General features: G+C 36.6%; 2 protein-coding genes across 2 annotated transcripts; one reads left to right on the forward strand and one right to left on the reverse strand.

The window, feature by feature from the left end:
- The first annotated feature begins 2910 nt into the window (after positions 1-2910).
- Positions 2911-4710, forward strand: LOC105048972 (auxin-induced protein X15). The gene has a single exon (XM_029265842.2). It carries the CDS (start codon positions 3390-3392, stop codon positions 3780-3782), a length of 393 nt encoding a protein of 130 aa, XP_029121675.1. The 5' UTR covers positions 2911-3389; the 3' UTR covers positions 3783-4710.
- Positions 4711-10055: 5345 nt separating this feature from the next.
- On the reverse strand, positions 10056-12635 carry LOC105049012 (omega-hydroxypalmitate O-feruloyl transferase). Its single transcript, XM_019851705.3, has 3 exons — positions 12480-12635; positions 11915-12382; positions 10056-11175 (listed from the first exon to the last, which is right to left on the reverse strand). Exons 1-3 carry the CDS (start codon positions 12480-12482, stop codon positions 10318-10320), a joined length of 1329 nt encoding a protein of 442 aa, XP_019707264.1. The 5' UTR covers positions 12483-12635; the 3' UTR covers positions 10056-10317.
- Between the last annotated feature and the right edge of the window lie 276 nt (positions 12636-12911).

Raw genomic sequence — 12911 nt, forward strand, 5'->3', positions numbered from 1 at the left:
CATCAACATCAGATGGACAAGCATTAAGCTTGAGTTGACTTTACTTCATGTGAAATCAAAAGGAAAATAAGATTAAAATGAGGCCTAAACAAAATAGGTTTTTCCCCTTAAACTTACCAAGAAGAAAAAATGAGATATATCTTATATTTTAATATAATATGCTAGGACTGATGTGATAAGCCTACTATTTATGTTTGATTGGTCTCTCGGCTCTCTCATAGTATCTACACAAAAGAAAATTTGGGCCATAAATACCACCTTATTATCATATTTGCGAACATGAGCATTTTTTCTATCAAAAACAATCTGTCACATATTTTGAAAATTAATGCATGTTCAAGTAATATATGTTAATGCAACTTAATATAAATCATGAACAGGTGTAGATGTATTTATGGCTAAAATTGTAGGGGTATAATGGTTCAATAAATTCCTATCTCAAAATGTGAACCTTTTTTGCAAATATGAAAAAATAAAATGGTCTTTTATTGCAAAACTCCCAAAAATAAATATCATCCAACTTCTTATTTTTGTAGCCTGGTCTTAGACTCTCAGGTATGATAAGCCAAAATTATTTTTATGTTATACAGAAAACTGGTATAAGAAAATATAAAATCCTAGACTACTCCGGTTGGGAGAGGGATACGAGCCAAACAAGATAAGGATGATTATTTCTACAATATCTTTAGCATATAACATATGATTTTTTTTTTATTTGCATACAAGAAGAGTTAAGTTAAAGTTAAGACCAATAAATAAACAAGCTACTCATGAGCCAGTTGGAGTTCTAGCTGTTCAGTTGAGAAATGAGCTAAGATAAAGCTAGATTTAGCTCATTAGAGCTTGACTTGAATTAACTTGAAATATGAATATATAAATATTATATATATATATATATATATATATATATATATTATATCTTTACTATTATTATTATCTATAAATAATTATTTGTATTACTATTTATTATATACTAATATAGATTATATAAGTAGGATATATTTTTAATTATAAAATTAGAGTATAATTTAGATTATTACTCTAAATTATATAAATAGAGATAATTCTTACTTTACCTGCTAAAAGAACTACTCCTGAGCGGCTTGATCTCTGCTCAATTATAAAATGACATGAGCTAGAGCAAGGCCTAGCTCGATTTATATACAATGCATTACACCCTAATTTAAGTATAACAAATATTTTACAATCATATACCAAAAAATTGATTGAAATAACTTTTCGATCTACTAGATTAAATAATTGAATTCACTAGGAAAATACTAGAGATCACTCAATATCGATCATCTCAAGGGATATGAAAGTTGGTGATTGGTCAAGCATTGAGGGGTGCCCAACTTACATCAGCAACCCCACCATCTTTATCTCCAATCACCTATGTTAAGTGGCGATCATTAGTTGGTAATTGGTAGGAGTACTCAATTAACAATTATTTTTTGGTATTAGATAACTACGAACATTTGTTATCTCAATTGGCCTTAGACTTGAGCGTCCTAATCTTAATTATGTTAGGAGATGTTTAGTATGAGTTGATGACCTCAAGATCAAAGATGATATGAAGATGAGAAGATTACCATATTTGACTGCATCTTATGATCCTATATAGCAGTAATTTCAAATCAACTCTACTGCTTGCATACCTCCCAACTCAGTGATGAAAAATCCATCCTTGAGAATAGATATTCTAGATCACCCTAGGATGATAATATTAAACCAAAATTTAAGGATAAAAATATCTCTCAATTCAACGAAAACAATTGGTATCAGTATCTCATTAATATATTATATACATATTATATATTATATTATAATAATATTATGTATATAGTATTTATGATATATATTATATTATTAATCATATTATCATCATATTATTTTTTAATTATATATTTAAATTATAATATTAATATATTATTATACTTATATTTATATTATAAAATTATCTAATATATTTCTTCTATTTATCTTATTTTTCTGATCAAGATAAATATTAGCATTAAAATAATAATATACCATAAATATAAATAAAATATTAATTTATAATAATAATTAATATATGTTTTAGACTTGATAATATATATGATTAATAAATATATTTTTACAAAATATATCAGAGATGGCTTTTGTCTTCTATGGCCAGTGATTTTGGATTTCTATGGATATCAAATAAGTTACTCGTACATAATGGGATCTTTAATAACTGGAATATAGAATCGAATTCAATAATTGTGATCATTGGGATTGGATTAATCCAAGATAAGACTTACCTTAGTTATTCCATTTGCATCCCCAAACGCTACCTTAGGGATTTCCATCTGAGGCAGCTTAGTATATGCTTATTTTATATTCATAAAGATGCTTATTCCATTGCATCGTTGACATTGGGCATCTCTTGCTACGTATGGGGTAGGTGCCAAGGAGAGCAATCATTTGTATTGTTAGTTGCGACCTCCATCAGTTGCACCGTACAAAACGCTTATCGTCCTCGCAATCCATTTGTCATTAACAACAGCTAGAAGAAAGACAGTAGGCAATTTATAGCCGATTAGGTTTCATTCAAATAACCAAAAAGTTTACGTTGCTTGATCTCCAAAGTTTCACGAGATCAAATCAAAAGCTAGATTTCAAACTCTCGGAACGGTGGGACACGGAATCTAGGGATCCCCTTGCTTGCGAACTCTAGAATAGCTCCAAAACATGTATAAGAACAAAGAAGAAGAGGTTGAGGGAAAAAATAAACACCAAGAGCCATTTGGTCTTTGGGCGTTGACAATGAGCTTGATTTAAAAAGATATTTGTCTTTTTAAAGCAGTCATGGACCACAAAAGCTCTCATCTAGTGCCCTCGCATCATCCTCCTCCTCCAATGGACGCTAGTGATAGATACCATAGCCGACGTCTTGTGCAGTCCTCTTCTCCTACCCCTCTTTATATTGGCTTCCGTGTGTCTCCATTTGTTAGGATCTATCTTGTAATCTCTTCCTCTTCTACTTAGCTCTTCTTCTATTTCTCTTTCTTATCTTTGTGTTCTTTTCTTCTCCACCATCACGAATGACTGGATCTTCAACATCCATTAGAAAGTCATGAGTAATCTAAAGGTCCCAAGAGCTAAGGTTTTATTTCATCAAGTATATGATAGAGGTTAAAGACGCAAGCTTACTCTTTATGAGTCCTTGTGCTTTGATGTTCTTCAAGGAAGAAGTTTTAACATCTTTGTTTTTCTTTGGCTTTTAGCCCAATATCATAGATATTATAGTTATCCCTTTGATGAAACAAGACAAAACAAACATAGCATACTTGATAACATATACTTGTTCTTGAAGCAAGTGTTGCACACTTGTTTTTTGTGAAGTTATCTTAGGAAGGGTGGAAATGGGGAAGGAGAAGGCAAAGAAGAGCCTCATACTGAAGACCTTGGAGCGGTGTCGGTCCATCGGAGGCCACCGGAAGGGGGAGAAGCGGCTTATGGCACCTGAAGGGTGCTTCTCAGTGTATGTTGGTCCTGCTAAGGAGCGGTTCGTGGTCCGAATGGAATGCATCAACCATCCTCTCTTCCAGACGCTGCTCGACGAGGCTGAGATGGAGTATGGGTATGCAACAGATGGTCCCCTCGAGCTTCCATGCAACGTCGAGCTCTTCAATAGGGTCTTGCGGGAGATGGAGCAAGAATTGGTGGCAGGGCCACCGAGGTGCAGCTTCACTAGAAGCCACTCTGGGTACTGCCTGCTAAGCCCATCGAGGCCGATGATGATCGGTCGATACTAAGAACGTCGAAGGAGCTTGTCATGTTGTTAATGTTATAGCTCCATATGGCTGTGTTACTATGTACAAGCTATACATATATATATATATATACAGAAGATGTTTGCTTTTTGTTTCCATGTTTTTGAGGGGGTACCAATCAATTGATCGGTCCTTCATGCTGTGTTAAAGCAGATGCTAAGCCCAAGCCGTTGGTGATCGATCGATACTAAGAACGACCAAAGCAGCTTGTCATGCTGTTGATGTTCTAGCTTCATATAATGGCTGTGTTACTATGTACAAGCTATGCAGAAGATGTTTGCTTTTTTCTCTTTTCATGTTTTTGAGGGTACCAATCTGTGTAGCTAAGCTGATTGGTCCTTCATTCTATGTTTAAGGCATAAAAATATATACATACGGAGTATGGCTTCTCCTTGTAATGATGTTCTTATGATCTCCCTATCTTTCCGATTCTTTTTCTCTTTTTTTTTTTTTTTTTTTTTGGGATGAGAAGGGAGGCAAGACTGTCATCCGGCTGTTATTGAGATTGAAAAATGTTTGCAAGAAGAGCAAACACGAGTGATCAGATACAAGTTGCTGAAACCAAAATAAACGAGCAGAGACAAAACACAGAGCGGCAACAGAAGACCAGCAGTATCCTGGGAGCAAAAAAGGTTACAAGCTATAATGAACCACAAATTGTTGCCTTCTTTCTGAATGAGTAGATCCACAGCTTCCATTGTTTCAGGCTGGGAAAACAGACCAAGTTGCAGCCGACTGGAGTCTATCCATTGAGCTTGGAATCAAGGGAGCAAGGTTGTTTCAAAGTTCTGGATGTGGATCCATCATCTTCAACGAACATAAATGCTTGAATACAAATTTGGATCTTATATTTCTGTGTTCTTTCCAGTAGTAGTTTGATAGGTTTATTGAACAACTTGATTTGATGCTAATCTGAGCCCTTTATGAGATGAGATATACAGAAGATGTTGTTTAGATTTCATTCCTTGAGTTCATGTAATCTCCTTCCTGCATTTATTTGCCTCCTGTTTTGGAATGATCCAGAGACTTTTCCTGATCATGTAGAATGGAAGATATGTTTGCTGAAACCTAGGGACTAAAACTGATGAGGGTTAATTATCCCAACATGTTCCTCTGTTCTTAAGTAAGGCTACCTACTTCCTTTGACTCTGCACAATGGTTCTATGACTTGCATCCTTTTTTGTTGGTCGGTTGTTGGTACACATTTATTTCCAGGTTTGCCTTCCCTCTTCTTTTCTCTCTATTTTTCAAAAGGAAAAAAAAAAAAAAAATCCCCTTAGAACACCATGCGTATCTTTATGTTTGCTCTGTGAGTTCTGCTAATCATCAGTCTTTTGAAAACTGCTCACCTCTTTGGATATCCTTGGGTATGTTACCTCTGCTGCTTCACCTTATCATATATTCTTATTCCACTACTTTATATTCAAAAGAAAAACTCTACCTCATATAATTAGGGCTCAAGCTTGGTATGTTTCAGGCCTAACCCAATTTCTCAATGCGAAGGGATCATGGGACAAAGAATGTACCTCGTATCAAGTTTCCCCGAATGGTTGAACTGCTTCCTTCTAACTTTTCATCTGAAGGCAATCTTTTCATGTGTCTCTGAAAGATTACAATTCATCTATGCACAGTAGTACTAAAGATGGTTTCTACCGCTTGTTTGGATAATCCAGTAACATTGGACCGAAGTTTCTACTGGATTCGTGAACATAGCTCATAACAACCCAACACCCTACCCCAAGACATGGATGGGCTTTTAAAAGATTGCAAGCTCAGCAAGTCAACAGGCTTGGTTCCTGCAAGAATATCCAAGCAGGCCTTTAATTTTTCTCCCACAAGATTTCTCCAATTGGACATGTTTAGTTCCTGATCTTTTTATCTTATTGGGTGTATACAGCAATTTGGCAGCTCATCAATCAATTTTCAATGTGATATTTCACTATCTTTAAAAATAAATTGAGTGCCATAGATCTTGAAGGGATGTCACTTTTTTAAATATCCAACCAAACTTTTGATGCTGATAAACTGGATTACAAAATGAGGCAATATTATGCCTTTGTATAAGTAATTCCTTGACTAGCCCAACTATATATGCCATCATACTAAAAATCTTATTTTAGCTTCTAATCAGCAAAAGTTAATTATTCTTCAGCAAAGAGGTGGTTGATCCATACTGTTTGGTTTCAGAAGCAGGAGTTTCATGAAATACAACAAAAATTAACTGCAAAAAATAAAAAGAAAAAAGAAAAGAAACTTCTAACAAATAAACAACAATTCAAAATAAAACCAAACAAACATGATAGAAGAGGAATCAACTCCAACATTGCCACTGTCTGGCAAGTACAAAGGATTGTATCTAAAACCCTCCATTAAAGCCATTAAAGTTGCCTTTTTTGAGCTTCTCCAAATTTGCACCTATCAGCCGTGAATATGTTAAAAAATGGAAATATAATTTCTTGTTATTAATTCCATGGTGATAGAAGATCAAGTAAGACCTAATTGAATTAGTAAGTGGGAGCAAACAGGTATCACCATACATGGGGGAAAACTAGTTGTGGCATCATGTTAAGGTCCAACCCACAATTTTAAACTAGTAGGGTGGATAGGTGCATGAGTTTATGAGACCAACTAAGGCAAACAAAGCAGGGTATACCAAATTTGCTGACAGAATGATGAGCTTAGAGTTAGAGGTCATATGCCCTGCGGCTTATTGGACCTAATTAGGGGAGAGCTATCCATGTCATTAAGCTTATTAATAGCCTATGAATTGATCTATCACAAAAAAAAAAAAAGGAATAAAAATTATCCCCTTACCAATTAAAAGGTTACACTTAAACATTTAGGACTAACCAGAAGGAATCTAATAATAGACACTAATGCTACTACCAAGAAGGATTAGAGACTTCGGGAATGGTCAAATGAAAATTCCACGGACACCAATAATTGGAAAAAAAAAATCTCTGATATCCACTATTTCTGGTCTTCTGTATGCTCCTAGAATACAAGCATATCACTGGCATGCTTTCCTCCTACATACTGTGAGATAATTTGGATAATTTCAGGTCAGGCCCAAAAGTATGGTGAAGAATAGGAGAAGCTTGACAAAGGAGAGGATGATCAAAGAAGAACAGATCGTCAACAACCAAAAAAGAAGAATGGATTGTTTGAACAAATACAAACATAGCAAGGTCTAGCTGACATCAAATTGATAGGGGAAAAAATGTTTCTGTTTATCTATCCATCTATCTATTTATTTATTTATTTATTTATTAGCATCTATATCTCGAATCATCCATGTCACGCCCCAAATCCGGGACATAACACGGCCATACTACCGAGGGATGGAACCCACGATAACACGAAGCCAATCCATCATAATCATCTAAAATCCATCAAATAAAAAAATTCAATTCTATTATTCATCAAATAATCGAACCAATATTGGTTCAGAGCATCTAAATCCAAAAGCAAGTACTAACCCGAATCTCAACATTCATAAATAACTACAAATCCATGATTATAAAATAAATTAAACTTCTGCTGCCAAATTTTTCAGCTTGCTATGCCGATCTTCAAGCTTAGATTCCTTTTGCCGATCCTAACCTTATTTCTCTGTTCAAACAAAAAGAAAACAAAAAGAATATGAGCTATACTAGCCCAGTAAGTAGAACTTGCGCTTCTTTATCGGATCAAACATAAATTTTTCATGATAATGCAATATCTAGAAAGTAACAGGTAATACAAAATAAAATATTTCATAGAGCATATAACAAAATAAGTTATAAATTCATCGTGCATGTATAAATCATGTATATTTCACAATCATAAATCGTAAATCATTTTCATCATGCATTCATGTCATGTTTCAAAATATTGCTCACAGATATTCATGCTAAGGTCACTATTATATCCGTGACAAGGTCATGTTTCTTAATCGACAGAGTTCTTAATTCATGTGCCAACTTTATATCCATTGGCAGGGCCATGTTTCGTGTGGATGCTAGCTCCGGATGTCGATCTTCCTGAAGGAATTCATTCATAGCCATCTGAGAGCCTTTGAAATCATTATATCTTTTTCTTAAAGCATACATATACATAGATGGAAGAACAATAAAATTCATGCTTCATAATCATGCTATTTTCATAAGACATATTCATGAAATCAATGCTCATAATAAAACATACTTTTTCATATCACATATGTCGATCCTTATTTTATGAAAAATTATGATTTCATCAATAGCAATTCTTTGCATAAAAACATAATCATTTAAAAAATAAATAAGGAGCATAAGATCTACTTACCTTATTCATCTTAGATCTTCAGACTTCGTTAGAAGAATCAGCTAATCTTATTTAAAATATCAAATCATCGTCAATTTCTATTCCATGAATATAATAAGATTAAATTATAAGGAAAGAGGACTGTTGACCGGATGTATCGGACCATCCAGATACCAGGGTAATTCAGGATCTCTGATCTGAGGGTCAGATTCAAGTGACTTGATCAAGAAATTGTGAAGCACAGATTAGATCAAGATCAATCAATAGAGTTCATTAATAATGAATTTGAAAGATACTTGATATGATCAAATGAGGTTGACATACAGCACGGATATCAAAGCAATTTTGGATCATCTTGTTAGAGTCAATATGAACTCCTAAAAGATGAAGGCATAACTTGGTACAGGATTCATAGATCTTTTTAGAGAGAGAAAGTCAATCATGAGAGAGAAAGTAGAGAGAGAAAGTGGAGAGAGAATCTTCATATCCTTCAAAAGTGGCAATCATGATTGAGATCATTAGAGGTTATATCAAGGTGACTTAATATGGATTAACCATGATCGATGTTATCAATTTCGAATATGGATTGGATCGGACTGCACGAATTTCGGAGCAGTCTCAGGTCATCATATTTTCATCTCAAGTTTATCTTAGGATCTATAAAGCAATCAGAGAGAGAGAATGACCCTAGAGGGACAAAATCCATAAAAAGAGATAAAAAGGTCTAGAGAGAGAATCTAGAGAGAGAAAATAGAGAGAGAAGGTAGAGAAAGGAGAGAGAAAAGAAAGAGAAAGGAGAGAGAAAAAATTTCTCTCTCTTCTTCTTCTTTTTCTATTTTTTTTTCTTTTTTTTTTCTTTTCTTTTCTTCTTCTTCTTCCTTCTTTTCTTTTCTTCCCGCGGCCTCCCTTGGCTGAAACAGGGGAAGACAGTGAGGTCCCCCCCCTCGGTGGCTCGAGCTCCGATGGGGTGGTGGCTTGGCCGGAGGTCTGGCAACGACGGCCGACCATGCGAAGCCGGTCGGCGACAAGGTTCGGCCGGCAAGCTTTCCTTTCTCTTTTTTTTTCGAAAAAACAGACGATCCGTCCCCTTCTTCATGATTTCCGACCATGGGTCAGTCGCCGGCAGCCAAACACTCAAGGAAAGAGAGGGAGATGGATGGGGGTCCGATCTCGAGGATGAGACATCGAAATCGACGGCGCCGGTGGCCGGAAAAGAGAGAAATGTGGTCGGTCGAACAGGGTTTCATGCTTCATAGATTTTCTGGTGATCTCGATGGCCGGCGAGGGGTCTAAAATCATGGGGAAAAAGAAAAGAGGGAGAGGAAGGAAGATTGAATCCTTACCTGAACTCCGGTGGCCTCTTCGACCTTCGATTTCCGACGAACACAAGAAGAGGATGCTGCGGCTTCCAAGAGAAAGAGAGGAATTTGACCTCAACGATCGCCGATGGAGGATCGAGAGGGAGAAGGGAGGCTTATTTATAGAGGGCCTTAGAGTTTTAAGGGTCTTAGAACCCTTCTCTGATCAGGATTCATCGGAGAAGAAGACTCCTAAAGAGTCTTCTTCCGTTCCCTTTTTTTTTTTTTTTATTGTGGGCTGATTCTAGGCCCAATTGGGCCGGGTTATCACAATCCATGCCACAATCCACATGATGTAAAAGCAACCAAATCCACATGATGTTCATCATTTCAATATAAAGAGGCAAAACATAATAGAAGTAAAAGCAACCAAATGAACAAATATAATGATCATGATGTAGTTGATCTTGTTAGGGGCGCCGGCATGGAACATTAACCAAAAATGCAGTTTCCACATTCATCCTCACATCTTCTACTAGATCAACCGTCATTTCGCACTCGCTTAACCTTTTACATTTTTCTCTACACTTTTTTTTTTTTTGGAGTAAAAGATGGCACTACTTTGGTGTCTGCAAGGATCTCATATCAGCACAAATTGTTTGTACAATTGACCAAAATGAATAAGAATGGAACACCAGATCTGGTTTCATAACATTTTTTTCAGTTCACAAAATATAATTTCCAGAAACACAATTAAGAAACATAAAGCCAAAGTCCCAACTTTGGCTTCTATTGTTACTTTCAGACATCTTTTAAATAATTATAATATGAAAACATAAATACGGATATTGAAGAAATTGCTGCCTTGCAGAACCTTGAGACTTAGACATACCAAAACAAATCTAAAGATACCGACACAAAGTTAAAAACTGTTTCTAAATATCCATTAGCTGTTGAAATGTTAGCATTGCTGAAGTGGGCAGCCCAAGAAGAACATTTATGTTCCTCCTATCCTTTCCATGAGACAAGAATAAGATCACCTCCTTCTCTGGCAAAGCCACAGGCCCGGACTGCAGAGGCTCACCCCAGCCAAAGTCTGTGTTGTGGAAAGCAAGCCTAGACCAAGTAGTTATCAGAAGAGTTGCACTTAGAGAAGGTCTAACTCTTGTCGCTTCGAAATAATCCATAGCCGATCTCATGTAAGAATCAGTGACCATCTTAACAGCCTTCTGAACTAACCCAACAGCAAATGAGAGAGGGCTCCCAAGAAGGTCATCTGCATTACATAAAGAGTTGGTTAACACTATTCCATTGCCAAAGTAGCCCTTGGGTAGTGGTGGATTGAATCTAGACCGCCCGTCGACTGCAAAGAGGAGCTTGGTCTGTTGATTTGGCTGAAGCCGCAACGCCTTTGTTCGAGCTCTCCAAACGAATGCTGAAAGAGCTTCGAAAGTGGTGCACTTGTCAAGAGCTCCATCTTGCATAGCTAATTCCTTGAGCTGCTCAAGTTTGTCAGTGTCGAAGTAGAAGGACCGGTAGATCATCTCTTCTTGATACAGGGCAGTGCATTCCAATGAGTCTTCTATCTCCTTGAATTCATAGTGAGGGAAGTCGATGATGGGAGGGCTTCGAGATTTCAGTATTGTTCGGTCTAGGAATGGTGGTACTGAAAGTGGAAGGCCTCGGGCTATTTCGCCCCATGAGTTGACAAACTCCATGGCTCCAAGACCATCAAACATGCAGTGGTTCATTGCTAGCCCAAGGATGAAACCCCCACATTGGAACTTGGTCACCTGGAGAGGAAAACATGCATGAGACCAGTAGGACACGAAAGAAAGAACTAAACCAGTTTGTAAGCTAAACTCCAGTTAAATTCAATAATCACTGCATTTCTATTCAAGGTTTGATATTGGGTAAGTGTGAGTTTGATGGCGAACAAATTCATGTAATATCGAGAAGCATAGAAAATAGAGGATTTAGGTTTAGCCCAAGGAAAACAGATCAGCTTAAAACACAGTGCCAGATTATCATAAAGAGCACCCTAGCAGTCTAGTCTGAATTTGAAATCTACCACAATTAATTAAGGTTGGTCTCAGGGTTGTTTTTGCTGTGAATATGAAGTTGTTGAAATCATCCATGGGCAGGTATTTGAATTGGATTAGTTTCGGAGCATTTTCCCTTCTCTTTTATATGAATTTATTCAGGTAATCCGAATTAAGAGATTAGAACAGACTTTATTCATCTTATTGGTTACTCATTTCAGATAGCAATTCTTCTTACATTTGCACTTGCACCTTGTTAAATAAATATTTCTAAAATCATCAAAAAAAATAAATATTTCTAAAATCCATTTCAAAATCTACAACCAAACCCAATACGATAAATTCTAATACAAACAAAACATATATTGCATCATTTGAATTCCAGTAAGCAATCACAAAGTAGAACAGTCAATACTATCTACCAACAATCAACTCAAACATCTTCCATGGACCTAAGCTGGCAAAATGGAAAACTTAGAAATCCCCGCACCTGAGCTACCAGAGGAGGTATCTCCAGTATGTTCTTGGCACCAGGAATATTGTAAACAAGCTTGCCAAGCATCGAAGGATCGGGCTTTGCAATGTCTCCAATGTCTTCCAACCTGCAGTCAGCCTCAGCCTCGACAAAAACCGCACCTTCTCCCGTACAATCCACAATGAGCTTCCCTTCAGAACATATTGTCAGCCTTCCTGCAAGAGGGTGGTAATGAACTAAAACCTTGGATAAGGCCTCCTTTATCGCCACAGCAGCTCCCTCATTCCCTCTATCCTCTGCTCTGAAGCAGTAAATTGTCTGAACTATCACTGCGATATTCTGATCAAGGTTGGAGAGGAAGTAGAGGCCTTTCTCTGTCTCCTTTGCTGGGGGCACTAGTGTTGGCTCTCCTTGCTTGACACTCAGTTCAAACACAATCCCATTAGCATTCTCTTTGGCAACGGTCTCCCCAAGCAATGAAACCTGAACACCAAGACTCGTTGAACAAAATCAACATGAGTTGATTATGATAAGAATCCAAGAAAGATAATAAGATTTTGAATGAAAGTAATTGCAATACCATCTCTTGATATATGAAGACTATGATTGGAAGTCCTAGAACCCAGTTGATAGAAAGAAGAGATATTTACATTCAGAATGGGGATGAGATCTCTATATATAGTGAGCAGAGAACTTAAGACATGTTTGGAGTTTTTCTGAACAAAAAGGTGAGCTAAAAGAATAGGAGGAGTGAAGAGTTAGAAAAGCCATTCAATCAAAGGGACAGGAGAGAAATGGCTCTCTCTGCGTGTGGCATCTGGGTTTGCTTGTACGGTGTCATTTGGTTGGAAGTTGGCCACTAACTTTGGAACCAATTAGTACCAACAAGGAAATCCTGGTATTGTTGGTAGCTAGGTTTGGCCTCCAAATTTCTTATATGGTCCAAATAAAACAATATTAAGGCCTTTCCCTTAATATAAGTCTCACTTGAGATCAAGGCACTGACCCAATT

Source organism: Elaeis guineensis, chromosome 7 (genome assembly GCF_000442705.2).
Source record: "Elaeis guineensis isolate ETL-2024a chromosome 7, EG11, whole genome shotgun sequence".
Taxonomy (NCBI): Eukaryota; Viridiplantae; Streptophyta; class Magnoliopsida; order Arecales; family Arecaceae; genus Elaeis; species Elaeis guineensis.

Excerpts from the sequence above, each read along its gene's own strand:
- LOC105048972 (XM_029265842.2), top strand. The coding sequence starts at position 3,390 with ATGGGGAAGGAGAAGGCAAAGAAGAGCCTCATACTGAAGACCTTGGAG.
- LOC105049012 (XM_019851705.3), bottom strand. Across the intron at positions 11,176-11,914 it reads TACCTCCTCTGGTAGCTCAG|GTGACCAAGTTCCAATGTGG; the intron begins GTGCGGGGATTT and ends TTTCCTCTCCAG.